At 38.0% G+C, this 16335-nt stretch overlaps 1 protein-coding gene across 3 annotated transcripts in view; it reads left to right on the top strand.

Annotated features, from left to right (window-relative positions):
* SYT7 (synaptotagmin 7) overlaps positions 1-16335 on the top strand; it is a 275578-nt gene that overhangs the window by 245449 nt on the left and 13794 nt on the right. For all 3 annotated transcript variants that reach the window (XM_058155459.1, XM_058155451.1, XM_058155467.1), the window contains 4 exons: positions 2754-3024; positions 6150-6319; positions 8008-8122; positions 9888-10087. In XM_058155459.1, the coding sequence (XP_058011442.1) occupies positions 2754-3024; positions 6150-6319; positions 8008-8122; positions 9888-10087 (756 nt within the window). The remainder of the gene's footprint in view (positions 1-2753; positions 3025-6149; positions 6320-8007; positions 8123-9887; positions 10088-16335) is intronic.

Here is a 16335-nt window from a genome sequence, read left to right as displayed (position 1 = left end):
CCAAGTAATATAGAGTGAATTCATCAGACTGGAAATAACCATTGTCTATTCAGTGTAGCTCAGTGATGCCAAGAAGGTTGATTTTCAACCTGGTTATCTCCTGTTTGATTATGTCTAATTTATCCTGCCTCATTCCTTGGATATCCCATGTTGCTTTCTGGAGTGTCTTGGTGCTGCACAGTCCCTCATTTTCATCAGGGGCTGCATCAGCAACTGGGATTCCTGATAGATTTGGTTGAGGCACATCATTAATGCCTTGACCACTTACTGTGGGCCCTTCCTCTTTCTCAATATTTGTTGGGTACTTTCTGGCCTAAGGATTCTACCATATCTGATTCATTTGGGAGTTTTTCCATAAAATTTTCTTGGCAAAGTTTTTTGCAAATTAAATTGCAGGTCTTTCTCAACCTTCCCTGAAATTAAAAAGAAGAGGGGTGAAGTGTTGCTAAACAGTTTCTAGAGTTTTAAAGCCACCTTAATTCTTTCCTTGGTTTGCCAAGAAGGAAGAGGTCATGATGCTAAATTAGAGTGTGTGTAATTAAATTAACACATAATTAACTTAATTACTAGTATAAAAAGTGTGAGGATGAATGGAATATAGAAATCAGTATAAGGAAAATGGATTATAGAATGTTTCATGGGTGACACAGAAGTTAGAATATTGAGTGAAAATTGACCATAGTGCTTCAGCTATTTTTTATTTTTATTTTTTTTTGTTTACATTTATACCCCGCCCTTCTCCGAAGACTCAGGGTGGCTTGCAATGTATAAGGCAATAGTCTCATTCTATTTGTATATTTTTTTTACAAAGTCAACTTATTGCCCCCCCAACAATCTGGGTCCTCATTTTACCTACCTTATAAAGGGTGGAAGGCTGAGTCAACCTTGGGCCGGGCTCGAACCTGCAGTAATTGCAGGCTTTGTGTTCTAATAACAGGCTTCTCTATTGCCTGAGCTATCCCGGCCCCATTGCAAATTAGTCAAGGGATGTATTCAGTACATTGTCTACTCTTTATTTTGTGTTGTCATTTTCAGTAATGCAGTAGCGTAGGATGTTTTATCTGTAATAATCCTTTGCAAATTACCTTTGTCCATACAATTTGAATCATTCTGTCTTGGACAGATGACAGAACAATTCTTCCACAAGAATATTTCTTTAGTGCAGAAAATTACTTGAGGTCTGAATGGAAAAATTAAATACTAATAACGTCTTAATTAACATTAGCGATAATGCAGCAAGCATATGAACAGGAATAAGAAATATGGGTTGAGTTGAGCAGAATTGCTACAGAACTGAAACTCATGGGCCTTTCAGCAGCCTTGAAGGTAACAAGAGATTTGGGTGTCTTAAGATCTGTAATATGAGTAAATAGAGCTAGCAACAATATTCTGGTTGGCAGACAAATATTGTTCATGTCCCTTTTCATATCTTCCTTTAATTTTTTCCTTTTTTAAATTAAAGTTGTCATTTAGGGGATGCCAGCTGAGCATGTACATCTTAATTTTTCTATTATTTTCATTTTTTTAAACAGAGGGTACCATCTGCAAGAAAATAGTACTTACTGCAAACTAACTGTTTTTAGAATCAGAGCAGCTGAAGCAAACACCACTCTATCTCTGATAGTATCATGATTCAAGTGAATTTGAATATGAAATGCTTGTGTTCAGAATATTTCCTCTGAACAGGGTTCATCAGCGGGTTTATATATTTTATTTATTGATATTTTAACTATAGGGAATGTAAAAGCAGTTGCAAAACATGGAATCTCAACAGGTAGGGAAAAGAGCTACCGTAATCTTAGCTCTTTGAGTCACTGAAACTAATGCACAATGGGCAGCTAAAGTCCAAGTTCTAAAAATATTTGTCTGCCCCAGTGAATAATAAGCAGGAGAAATAGCACCACCATCTGTTTGTGTGTTATGAGCATTATGAAATGCTACACATTTCTTTTTCAGCAATTCATGCACCATGGGAAATTGAAGAGAAAATGTCCACAGAAGCCCTTGCAAATAAATAAAATCAAACTGAAAGTGCTTTCTAGGTAAACAGAAAGCCCTTCTTGTTCTTGATCCAGACTCTGGGGTTTACAGTGAAGTCATGAATGATATCGGAGGTGAAAAGTGAAACATTTCACAAGGAGGCTGGAACAGGAGCTGCTGACAGTGGGACAAAGTCTTTCTGAGCTTTTCAACTTCACACCCTACTAATGAGTACCCAAGTTACAGTGTTCTTAATAGAATTTTTCCTGTCCCTGAGGCTCACTCCCAGTTAAGTCGGTGATTAAATAGAGCTTATGTTAACAGTATCTCCTTTCTGTATTTATTTCCCAACGCTCTTTCCCTTTCAACACTGCTTATATTTGGAGGGAGGTTTTTTTTAGTGTTATTTCTCACCTAAGGACATCAGACAGCTTGGAAATGTCTCAAACTCTCAGAATCAAAGAGCTGCAGGAATTTCATCCCTTTCCAGAATCACTGACTATGAGAAAGCTAGGACGAAGCTGACTGTTAAAGAAATGTTCTCTTGGAGTAACAAAATATAAAGCATAACATTATCATTACCTTGTTAAAGGTAATAAGCCACGAGAAATATGTTCTTATCAATTGCTTGTGTTTAACCTAGATCTTCTCTATTTGCTAGCAGAGCAAATACCTTTGAGGGTTCTTGTGTTAAAACATAATTGGATACAGAAGATAAACATGGCATACCAGAACCTCACAGCTATGTCTTTCTGTTTTCTCTTGCACTATAGCTTTCCCCTGGATCTGAGGATGATGAGGGACATGACAGCTCCAGCCGAGAGAATCTGGGCCGCATCCAATTTAGTGTTGGCTATAATTTCCAGGAATCTACTCTCACTGTCAAAATATTGAAAGCTCAGGAGCTTCCAGCCAAGGATTTCAGTGGCACAAGTGACCCTTTTGTCAAAATCTATCTTCTTCCAGATAAAAAGCATAAACTGGAGACCAAGGTGAAAAGGAAGAACTTAAATCCACATTGGAATGAGACCTTTCTTTTTGAAGGTAGGTAAGAAGGTCTAAGTTCTGGATTCTAATTACTGAAGTCAAGGCTTTGCTGAATAAACCATAGTTCAGTTTTCAACCTGTCAAGTATGGTAGTGGTCTTCATTTCCTGAACTTAAAGACAAGCAATATAGTTGAAAGAAAACCGCTGGCAGACAGAAAACTTGTTCATGAATAGGAATAGACTGATTCTATCAGAGGAGGACTGATTAATTGCGGTAATCCTTTTGTCCTAGAATGAATGTTTCAAGGTTGAACATTTGGGGAGCCACTCCTGTTCAGATGGGACATAAAGGAAGAGTGAATGATGTTCATCACCCTTCTTGGTTTGTTTGTTTTTCATCAGGCTAGTGTAAATATTTCTGAAGAACACAAACATGAGAGCAATAGCAATAGCACTTAGACTTATATACCGCTTCACAGTCCTCTCTAAGCAGTTTACAGAGTCAGCATATTGCCCCCAACAATCTGGGTCCTCATTTTATCAACCTTGGAAGTATGGAACGCTGAGTCAACCTTGAGCTGGTGAGATTTGAACTGCTGAACTGCTGGCAACTGGCAGTCAGCAGAAATAGCCTGCAGTATTGCATTCTAACCACTACACCACCATGGCTCTTACGATTGAAGGCTTTAGAGCAGGGGTGTCAAACTAGCGTCGTCACAGTGGCATCACATGATGTATCTGGACCTTTTTCCCTCTTTGCTACACTGGGCATGGGTGTGGCCAATGCATGACGCATCTGGCCCGCGGGCCATGAGTTTGACAGCCCTGCTTTAGAGTGTACACATCCAATGTTTCTCCTAATGACCACACCACAATCCACATCCTTATATCTTCACTAATATTAGAGTTCTAGCATGGGAGAGGTGAAACCACGAATATGTTCACTGAAGAAGAGAAGAACAGAAGCATTGCCATTGTGGATCAGACCACTGGCCCATCTTTTCCAGCAGTCCATTCTCACAGTAATCAACCAATCACACAAGGAAGCCCACTAGTCTCCCAACAGAAGGTTTTTAAAGACAGTCACATTACTATCAAAACTAACAGCCATTGATCCCATGACTTCCCTGAAGGGGTCCAACCCTTTGTTGAAGACAGCCAAGCTGGTAACCAGCACTCACATCTCTTAGTAGTAAATTCTAAAACTGCATTGCTAGTCCCAATTTCCATTTCAGGAATATGTGTGTGTTTTGTTTGCCAGTCACAAAAACGTTATAGCGGTTAGTGTAAAGAGGAACTGTAATGCTGCCAAACTCCCATTCCCTTGTATGACTACCACTGATGATGAAAAAATAGTATGCAAGCAATTGTGCAATCAGGTACTTTTTCCAGTAGCATTATAACTATGGCTGTATGTTGCTGTAGTGGAGGAAAAGAAATGGTAAATCTAAACAACACCTACAAGTTGGTACCAAGATAAAATACTGAAGATTTTTGATGAGCAGATGACTGGGTAGAAGAGATGGTTTTGGAGCAACAGAAATCAGAATTCACTCTAGCTCCCTTTGCCTTGCCTGCTAAGTATTTGGGAATACTTCCAAGGATTTGCAAGTAATTTGAATACCGTATAGCTCAAGTAAATGCCATCAATATTTTAAAATAGAATTATCACGATAATGTGTATTTGACTAGCTGAAAGGAGGAAAAAAACAAAACTCTGAGCAGTTGTTGTGAAAGAAGGCTTGTGAAACAATCAAGTTGCCCTTCCCTTTTAAGAGCCCATGAACAGAATTGTATTAGCTGAAGCCCAGAGGCCAGGAGACAAGATGAGGTAAGTCTTCCCACCTGTGAAGAAACAGACTGTTCATAAACTGTTCAGAGTTTATTGAGGTAAAATGAAAGACAGCTTTTTTATTACTTCAAACACATGATTGTTGAACTGGATATTATCTCGGCTACCAAACAGAGATGAAGGTGAGGAAGCATGAAGCTCCAGACCTGAGTTTAAAGTAATGCAATCTCCCAGTAGGGAGATTCTGTGTGAGATTGTTCTCATTCTCCCAACATAATAGGGATACCATTTTTGTGCCGTATAGCTGTAAAGAATTCAGCATCGACATGGTCTATGACAAAAGGGGTTTTTTTTACATCACAACAAAAAACCATAGCTATTGACCACCCCCAATGAAGACTGAAGTAAAAAAGCTTCTTTAATATTTTAAATATGGAAATGTCCATGTACTGAGGGCATAAGCCTGCAATTGTTGTACATATAATAGCATCTGAGTATTACAGGAATTGTAATTCAATGTACTGAAGGATGTCGAGTTGAGGAATACTGCCCTAAATCATTAATCTATCACATTCTCTTATCAAGTCATCCCATGGTCCACCTATTTCATCTGGTCAGTTTGTGTTACCTTATGTCTCCTTTACTTTATCCAATTGTCTTACCTCCTGCCAAGTTAGATCATGCCCTTATTCCATTACATTTAGTACCATTCTCCAGGGGAACAGCAGTATAGCAGTATATTGCATTAACGTAGAAAGAACAAAATTCTTCACTAAGTGCAAATTATGGATGAAGACCAAGATTTGTCCTGGCTCTTAGAGCAGACAGTCAGTTCCCTGAAGCATCAAGTTGGATTAATAAAACTTTATTGCTACTCATTAATCTAGAAAATGAGAGCCAGTTTGGTGTAGTGGTTAAGACGGCAGTCTAGAATCCAAGAGACACGCATTCTAGTCCTGCCTTAGGCACGAAGCCAGCTAGGTGACCTTGGGACAGTCACTGTCTCTCAGCCCTAAGGAAAAGGTAAGGGCAAGCCACTTCCAGAACTCTTGCCAAGAAAATTGCAGAGACTATCCAGGCATACACCAGAGACAAGATGGACTTGAAGGCACAGGACAAAAAAAGTCAAAAAGACTAAAAAGTTATCCAAAGCTACAAGATTATCTTTAAGTATAGTCGCTGTTATCTTTATTTTGATTTGATATATTACTATGGGAAAGACTACCATGTAGAAGGGAATGACTGTCTTCAGATGAAGCCATTTTTACATTCTACATTTTCCATTTTACATTCAGAGTACATTCTGTTACTCTGCTTTAACTATATTTCATCTCTTGTTTTCTTTATTTCTCTCTGTCACTTTCTCATCTGCTCCTTTGCTTTCATCAGGTTTTCCGTATGAGAAAGTGGTTCAGCGGGTGCTGTATCTACAGGTCTTGGATTATGATCGGTTTAGTCGCAATGATCCAATTGGGGAAGTTTCCATTCCTCTCAACAAAGTGGACTTGACTCAAATGCAGACTTTCTGGAAGGATCTAAAGCCCTGCAGTGATGGGAGTGTAAGATACTAGCTTTGCTTTGTAACTTTGTACATTTTTCCTAGCATGGCAAGAGGAGATCAAGGTTTTGAAGTGAGATCCTTCCTGCTTCTCTTTATAATGCCTTAAATAAGGGCATACAACTTTAATACCTCAGGATGTCAAGTATGGTTGTAGATACCATGTAAGGCAGATACAGTCAGTGAGCGAAGCCTAACACCCACTTTTAATGCTTCTGAATGTAATTATTTGCCAGCAGCACAAAACACACATATGTTTGCTGGTTACATTCACTGAATTATTATTAGTATTTAGGATATGATGAGAACAAGAAAGAAGAGAAGTAAACATATATACACAGTCCACGTAATTATAAGTAAAACTTCTATGGGGGGTATGGCAGTAGCTTCATAATTGGATGTCCAATCCAGCTATCCAGGCAATTGCCTCTGGAGTTGCTTCATGCAGATCTTCTGGGGAACCAGAGAACACACGTCGTGGGCAGTCTTGCACAATATATTTAATAGTTTGCACATCAGCACCCACAATCGCAACAAAGAGACTCTTTCTTGCTGGCTGGTATCGCTACAATGAAGAAACTATATCTGAAAAAAAAGGCATCACATTTTTTTAAAAAAAGACTATAACAAATGCTCTTAACAAGCATTCCTTTTTTTTCAAATTTACTCAATCCAAAAGCAAAATTATTAATCCTGACTCACTTTTCAATTCCTATGCTTATTTATACTATCCAAATTATTGTAATCCAAACTGGCATTCCAGAACACCGCTACCAGCCATAAGTATTGTTGGTCTTGATTATGAATACAAATAATTATTTCAGCCAATGCCAGGCAAAATATTTTTACCATTTAGCACAAAGGTACAAAAATAGCATCTCAGGAACTGCAAATGTCTTACCAACATGTTTTTGTACCCCTCTAGGTTCTTTTATAAGTGCCTCAGGCCCAATTTCTGCATTGCAGAAGGGCTAAAGAGACAAAAGAGTGTCTTAAGTTTAGCAGACAGAGATAGTTACCAATATATAGATAGTCACTTAACAACTATTTGAAGTTACATCAGACCTCCCTGGGGGTACTTACAACCCAGTTCTGAAGTTCCAGTGCCCCCCCCCCATGAATGCATTCTGTGCATTCAGCAACCAGACTACATTTAAGACCATTTGCAATGTCCCATAGTCATGTGACCACATTTTTGCCCAAAACTGGCATTTACTTCCAGTGTTCCACAAAACAGTCAAATCGTTTGCTTAATGATCACAGCATTCACTTAACAACCCCGAGGTCCATTTAATGGTTGCAAAATCACCACCAAAATGTTGTAAAATCCCTTTGGTTGTGTGGGTGACCCCTTTAATGATTGTCGCAATTTACGATCTATTATGAACCTAAGTCGAGGACTACCTTTAGTCAAAACACTTGTATCAGCCCTTGCTTTGCTCACTGTAGGAATGCAATCTTCACTATGCCACACAAAGCAGGCTGTGGCTGTTGATCTGATGAAAGTTAGGTACCCGCTAATTTATGATGGGAAACATGTGGAGCTGTATTCTGTATAGAATGAACAGACCAACTCCTGAGGGATGCTCAGAAGACTTCAGTTCTGAGCATGGTGAACCTTTAGAAGGGGCATCAGTGATGTCCAACATCAGACAAGATTTTCTCATTTCTGTTCATTCTTCTTTCTAGGGAAGCCGAGGAGAACTTCTTCTGTCCCTTTGCTACAATCCTTCTGCTAACTCCATTACTGTGAATATTATCAAAGCCCGGAATCTTAAAGCCATGGATATTGGTGGAACATCAGGTATCAAATTCCAGAACAGTAGCAAATAACCCCAAGTCAAAAGTAACCCACAAATTAACCTTTTCCTCAGAAGACTGGGCACTTATATTTGTGGTAAATCTGGTAGAAATCTGTGAAATATCAGAATGTCTTTGATGGTCAGACCTTTTTCCTCCAGCTGTGGAGCAAGAATTGTGTGTTATTTATGTTTTACATCACCGGCTGACAGAGATGGTGCAGTCTTAGCTCATCCAGGATTCTGTGTGTAACGGAAGAAATACTAACCATTACCATGGCAGTATTCCATTTACAAGGACAAAGGTCGTCCTGAAACAACAGGTGCTACATAGCTGAAGAGTCCTTTGAAGGTCTGAAAAGACAACATCAACTTTAGTTTATTTTCTATAATTTAAAGTGAAAAATAGGTCCAGGGCATTATCCGATGTGTCCTTCTTACTGAAACTTCAGTTGGGTTATGTCTTATTACTGTATCATGGTGAAACTACTAGGGAAGTCTGTGTATAATATTTTTACTTTTATGGGGGGAAAAGTAGATATAAACCTTTCAGAATATTCAATGGGAACAACAAAGAACTTTCCCCATGATATATGCATCAGCTCCACCTTTGCAAGGTGTTTTGTTGGCTCATGGATGAAAGGACACATTGAAAAGTATTTCTTTTAATTTACTAATTAAATTTACTAATAATTGTCAACCTACCACAAGAAATATTGTATGGAGCAGAAAAGTAGTTTCCAATTTTTCTGTCCAATTGTGGGAGGAAGCTTTCTTTGCTGAATTCCTGTAAGGTGGCTAAAGGAATAATGGGAATTTTGGAAAAAATCTTTCATTGCAGGAATCAGTGACTTAACCAGCCATATATTAAACGTATGACTCAAAAACTACCGTATGCTGCTAAAATTAGGTGGCAAAAATGGTCAAATTTCAGCAGGGTGGTTTTGTTTGTTTGGTTTTTATAGATTAAAGTATGTGTGTGTATATCCCTAATATTTGGAACAAGCATTTGGAACAATAGCATAACTCATTCTGCATCATTTTAGAATACTGCCTATATATGGGAAATGTCAAAATTAACGAATTATTTAAATAAACAGGCTGGAAAAAAATGTCCATGTATATCAGAGGTAAGTAACCTTTTGAGCTTCAAGAGTTCAGTGTGATATTGAGTGGTGGGTTGATGGCTGCACATCCCCATGCATAAACAAAGTTGACCAAGTGGGAAAAATGGACAAGGCTGTTTTTTGGCTTTCCAGTCTACAGAAGAATGGCTAAAAGCCACAGGTGAGCTGACAATTGCCTACATCTAGCTTGAAACAACTTACAATATAAATAACTTTCTGGAAATTAAATAGAGCGTATGCTGCTATGCAGCATCTCATATCTGATTTTTTTTTTAAATGGTACAAAGTATTCACAAACTTGAACATAGCTCTTTTTTTTTTTGCAAGTCTTTAAAGTAGCTGTGTCTTTTCTGGGATTGTATGGGCACCCTTGGCAATGGCAGGACTGCTTTAAGGAACTACAGGCTCCAAATGGACTAACACCAATTTATTTTTCTATGTAGAACTTAAATTTGCCATTGGACCTTTTTCTATAAATAAAATGGAACCTTGTACTTTCAAATTTCATTTAAGTGCATCATGTACGAAACAAATTATTTTTAGCAGGTTCAGTAAGGGTGATAAGTACTGGCATGTTCCCTCTACAACTTACACCGTTTCCTCAGTTAAATCCTGGCAATCATGTCCATTTTCCTTGCATCAGATCCCTATGTGAAGGTATGGCTGATGTACAAAGATAAGCGGGTGGAAAAGAAGAAGACAGTGGTGATGAAGCGATGCCTGAACCCAGTGTTCAATGAATCCTTCATGTTCGACATCCCCACAGAGAAGCTGAGGGAAACCACCATAATCATTACGGTCATGGATAAGGACAAGCTGAGCCGAAATGATGTCATTGGAAAGGTAGGTCATCCCTTTGGCTGAGGATAAGCTCCTTACTTATCAGAATTTAGGATTTGCGTTCCTCCTCAAATACTCATGGTTTCCTGTCAGAAATACCATTAGCGTTTTAGTTTTCTTGCAGCTTTACACCAGCTGAATCCCTCCACGTGTATCTGATTAGATATATTTTATTAAAGCCTGTTTTATGATAAATGTAAGCCAAAACAATTTCAAATCACTGGGAAAGAGCAACTTTGCAAAAAGAAAATTTCCTCTCCCTTTGCTCCCACAGCTAAATGGCAATGGTAGAAGGTAAGAAGAAGAGATGAGATAATCTGTAGGAACACAGGATGAAAACTAATTATAATGATAATGGAAGATACAATTTCCATATAGGGGTTAGGATTAAAGGATTATGCCAAAGGCAGAAAAGGATGAATTATAATTGAAATTTCATGGCTGGACTTTTAACAGTATATTTGGAGGTGCTCCAGGTGGAAAGAACAGAGTTTTGACTCCCAAAGGCTTCCAGCTTCCATTTTGACCCTTACTTTCTCTCCAAAACATTCAGTTGTAGTTTAATATTCAAAGCAATCCTAACTCCCTTGAGCAGTCATTTCAGGAAAGAACAGATGGGGTAGATGGTCCATTAGGGTTGTCTACCACTTTAGTCCTGAGTATATTTCTACTGTTCCTAGCAATAGAAACCAGCAGAAGACCGTGGAATAATTCATGGCTTGGTCAGGAGCAATACAAGACAGATTTGGATCCAATTGTTTGTCCTTTTAGAAAGCCCTGAGTCTTTTTTTTCCACCACATCAGTCTGAAGATTAGGTAACTAAATTCTCTCTCCATTACAAACAATTGAAGTGGGATGTGATAAAAAGAAAGCAAATTTACTCTACTATATCCAGACATTGCTCCTGCCCTTCCTGGCACAAGTAGTGCTTACAGCTTGTCCCACTTTAAATTCTATGTCTCAAATGTCTACAAGAATAGAACAGTAAGAGATTTGTACTAAATATATATTGATTTGCCTCAAAATATTCCTACAGTCTCATCCTTCTGGAGTAGAGAAAATTTGCTTAGGATAAACTTGAATCTGAGTCTCTAGCAAAAATCTTAAATTAACAGTTAACTGGATATAGAGCTTTGGGCATTCTATGTGCAAACGATGTGTGTGCTGCCAACAACTACAGTTTTAATTGTTAGACATATCACAGCTGGGTATTGAGATAAAATTAAGAACAAATCAGAACCAACATATTAGCACAATTCCTTGGCATGTCCAGCAGTTTCTGCTACAATTTAGTTTAGCATTCTGGTTTGCATCTGTGCACAGTGATTCTTATAAATAATGTTATATTATGACTTCTGCTTTAAATCAATTTGTGGAAAATATTAGTCAAATAGATCCACTCAAAGCTTATAATTTGTAGTATGGGATAGTACCATAATGCAAGCTAGATGCTTGGCAACATAATCACAAAATTATATGTCATGCTTCCTTACCCATTGCCATTTTGTACTGTTTTTTTTCAACAGGGTCAATTATCCTTTGGCATTTTGCAATTCAATGATATATTGTATAACAATTTAGCTTAATGAACTTCAGGAAATATTAAATGCAAATTTTTTATAGCTGGAAAACTGACTTCTTGCTTTAAAATGCAAGCTTATATACAGCACTTTAAATAATTAATTAGCTTTAAATATATATAATTCTGTTCACATTAATGAATAATAATAAATTGACATCCTAATCTTGATGTTTGATTTGTGCCACAGAGCAAAAGCTATTCCATAATATGGCATGATATTAAAACAAGTGGTTTTTATATCAAATTAAATCAACATAACATGAATTCAACATCAATAAGATGACAATTTAAGCATAACAAAATTGTATAGTAATGCAAGCTTGATCTGGTTCTTGAGAAATTATTGATTAACTTTGCTCAAGACCCCTGAAGTGTCTTTAGCGAAGTCCAATTTACTCAGGAAAGGAAGCAGACACAGGTTACCCATTCCTGACGTTCATGGAGTGTTTCTGTATGGAGTTGCAGTAAGTAGAAAACCAGCTACTGTCAGAACAGACCAGGAAATCAACTCCACAAGAAGCCTAAAACAACTTTTATTGCAATCGACAATGGTAACAGAATCTTACAAATCTGATTATTCTACTGTATATCATCTCCTCCTCCTCCTGATAGTTTAGTAAATTAAGAAAGTGTCTGCCTGATCCATTTCCAAATATTATGTCATTTCTCTGGGCTTAAAAAAATGTTTTAGCCACTTTGGCTAAATGATAGTTTCTTTATATCTCGGACAGGGTCTTTAGATACCCTCAAATTATCTCACGGAACCTCTTTAGATGACTTCAGTAAATGTGGAAGTTCATAGACTGCCTGGACCAATGCTGTGTCAGGCTTGGAAAATAATGACGGTGCTCTGTGCTAATTTTCTGCAGTGCAGTGCTTTAAGCAAAGACCTCTTAACAATCTTCCCAAATATTTGCAAAGGTATTTGGGGAAATGTAGGGAAAAGAAGGGTTTCATTCAGGTTCTGATTAGTAAGGGAGAGATTCCGAGCAAAGTTAAAGCTTAAGTTTCAGTTATGAAACCCACGGTCACTAAATGGAATAAAACATCAAGATCAACTAAAAGCAAAACTTACGCAATTCAAGTATTAGAATAGCTCAGCTGCTTCAGCCTCTGCTGAAGCTATGTGATAATAATGAGTGACTGAATAATTACTATTGTCAACTTCCAGTCAAGTTATGAAATCACATGGCTTTGAGTGAGAGTCAGAAAGCTACATTAGTGATTCTGGAAGACAGATATTGGCTGTCATTGTGGGGGAGAAGATGACACACACATCCTCCATGCATCAGTATAGAAACCCAGTTGATAAAAATAACTGAATCTACCACAGGGATTAACACTTCTTAGCTTTGCCATGTAAACTAATTCTGACACTTCCAACACATTTGTGCAGCAGAAGAGAAATAAAGGCTGGGTGGTTGCTGGTGTGGGTGAAAAATTCCAGCCAACAGGACAACACGTTAACTTCATACTGAAGATGTGAAACCCGGGGCAGTTACATGGGAGTAAAAACTGGAGAGATATCTCTGGGTTCTCTTGTGTTTGCAGTAATGATGCCAAAATGATAACATGTATGTGGTTATGTCACCATGCCAATGTTATCATATATTTGTAGCCTCACTTTTAATTCAAATACATATGTTGTAGCATTTGTCTGACGAGTTTGTCTCACATATTTAGTTCTTGCTATCACCTGTCCAGAAATTCATATTTCTTAACATATTTCATATTAACATATTTCTTATTCCTTCCCCCCCACCCCGTGCCCATCATTTACAAGCAAAAGGGTATGATACTACGGGAGATGGAGTTACATTGGGAAACCACCAGTTTAGGAAATACTGATTTGTAGAAACTTCATGTTCTTCTTCATGGGCCCACAGTGATTAATAATAGAAATAATATTATAGGGTTAGAAGGGATCTTAAAGGGTTTCGAGTTCAACTCCCTGCCCAAGGACTTATTCTGTCCTTATTCTATTCCAGATAAATGCTTGTCCAATCTTTTCTTAAGAACCTCCAGCAATAGAGCACCCACAACTATGGGGGCAAGCTATTTCATTGACTAATTGTTCTCACTGTTAAGAAATTTCTCCTTTGTTCCAGGTTGGGTGTCTCTCTAACAAGCTTCCACCCATTGCTTCTTATCCTGCCCTTAGGTGCTTTAGAGAATAAATCAACCCCCTCTTCCCCATGATAGCTGTTCAAGTATTGGCTATCGAAGATGGCTATCATGTCACTCCTAAGTCTTCTCCTCATGAGGGTAATGAAGGTTCCCTTAGACGTTCCTCATACAGTTTAGCCTCCAAACACCTTATCATCTTTGTTACTCTTCTCTGCACACTTTCTAGGGCCTCATCATCTTTTTTGTATCGTGGTAATCAGAACTGTACGCAGTATTCCAAGTGTGATCTTATTTGTATGATACAGAGCAGTACTATCACTTCTTGTGATTGCGATGGTATCCCTTTGTTGATGCAGCCTAGAACTGCATTAGATTTTTTTGGCAGCTGCAGCACACTGCTAGTTCATACCTAAGTGGTGGAGTACTAGAACAGCTAGATCCCTCTTATACAATTACTACTGTTGAGCGAGGTATTGCTTATTCTGTAACTGGGCTTGGGTTTTCCTGCCTACTTGGAGAACTTCAGTTTTCTCAACTCTGAACTGCATTTGTTGGATAGGACCCAATGCTCAAGTCTGTCAAGATCCTTCTGAATCATGAGTCTCTCTTCCAAAGTGTTAGCGATTCCACCACCCCACCCAGCTTGGTGATGTCTGTAAACTTGATGAGCGCCCATTCAATCCCCTCATCTAGGGCATTTATGAACATGTTGAAGAGTACTGTGTCCAAGGCAGGACCTTGAGGTACCCCACTAGATACTTCCATGCAGTTGAAATTCCACTGAGGACCACACACTGACATTCATATATTTATATTTCATATCATTCATATATTCCTATGTATTCAGTAATACATTCAGATAACATGCAGTTCTCTAAAATGCATTACTAGGGTTGGGATTTTATTAGGAAATATGCTTCTTTAAACATCAGACCCGCTGGCTATTAAACTTATTTGATCTATGAGCAGGGATGTTCAGTTTTCTATGGCCAAGCCTATAGTTTTTTTTATTCAAGTCTACCCCGTGCCCAAGTAACTCTATCTAGCTATTTCTTTGTACGTTGAATGTCTTCATTTTTCAACTGTGCAGACCAATCTTCTCAAGATACTACATGCAGCTGTCTCATGAAGGGAAGAATGCATCTTTATGTTTTTTTCTTGAAGACTGGCAGCTGCTTCGCATGACTACCTTATTTTGTTGGGAAATTCACATTCAGACATTCTTTTCCTTTCCTCTCAGATGAAATCACACAATTCTGAACAGTCAGCTTACAACTGGAAATATAATCAGCTGTGGCTCAACTGCACCTGATCAGTGCACCTTCTGTGTTTATCTTGTCTTCTATAATTTTAGTATTTAGTATCCCAGAAAAGTGTGTAAAACCAAGACGGTAATAGCCAAGAAAATGTCTTATATTTTTTATCCAATGATAGAAACGAAGTAGAAAACAATATGGCTTAGTAGATTATGATGATTATTAACATAGTCAGCCAGATGTTTAGATTAGATTTGGCATTATTGTACATCACACAGTTGGCCAGATGTTCAGACTGGATTTGGCATTTTTGTCTATCTACTGAGTCCTTCCCAAGGAACTGGGATAGGCATATGTGGATGTTTGATGGTGTTACAGATATCATTGCTGTTCTGAGGTGTTATGTGACAGGTACCTGTCTGTTTAAATTTTAAAGTCCCAGAGCACTTTAGCTTCTTCATTCTTTATTATTTTCTCTATTTTATGGTTCCACTGGTTCTTGCTTGCAGGCAAATGGTATTTCTTGCAAGTCTTCTAATGCATCATTGTTGGTACTTTGTCATGCCGCTGCTTCTGGTCAGTCTGAGTGGCCTTCTTGCAGCAGCTAACTAGAAGCAGCTAACTGTTCCTTCAGCTTCTTTGCAGAGGTGGTGGCGCTGCCCTCTGTTGCTGTCTTCTGATTTCTGGCTTTGTACGCATTTGTTCTTAAGACTTGATCACTATTATAATTATTATTTATTAAAGAAATGTATATGGCCACACAGCTCACACATAGATAACTACAGGTGGCTTACAAAATTTAAAAACGTTTTCACATAATAAAACCCATTTTTAAAAAAACACCCCATTTCCCCCTCTCCATGGCAGCAATAACACAATTAAATCAGCCACTTGATTGGCTGCATCTCTAAAAACCATGTTTTTAGAACCTTTTGGAAAAACAACAGGTTAGGAGCCAACCATACCTCAGGGGAATAATTTTCCACCGAGAAGGGCCTTTTTCATGATGCCACAATATGAGAATCCCTTTGATGGGACCTAGAATTCCCTCTAGGTAAAGAATTCTAGATAATGCATATCACCAAACAAAATGCTCTTCCCTGACTTCTTGGAAAGCACAATGCAGAATATTGTGGAATTTAAATGTAAAATAAAACTCATTATTTTCCCAATAGGTATAATCCCAGAAAAAATAAATACAATAAATAAATAAGAAGCTTTAATAAGATACATGCTCACAGCAACAGGAATAAATTTAGTCTAATCCTGGAAGAAAGATAAAATT

This window comes from Ahaetulla prasina, chromosome 1 (assembly GCF_028640845.1).
Source record: "Ahaetulla prasina isolate Xishuangbanna chromosome 1, ASM2864084v1, whole genome shotgun sequence".
In the NCBI taxonomy this organism is placed as follows: Eukaryota; Metazoa; Chordata; class Lepidosauria; order Squamata; family Colubridae; genus Ahaetulla; species Ahaetulla prasina.
This window is presented reverse-complemented; position numbering and strand designations above follow the sequence as displayed.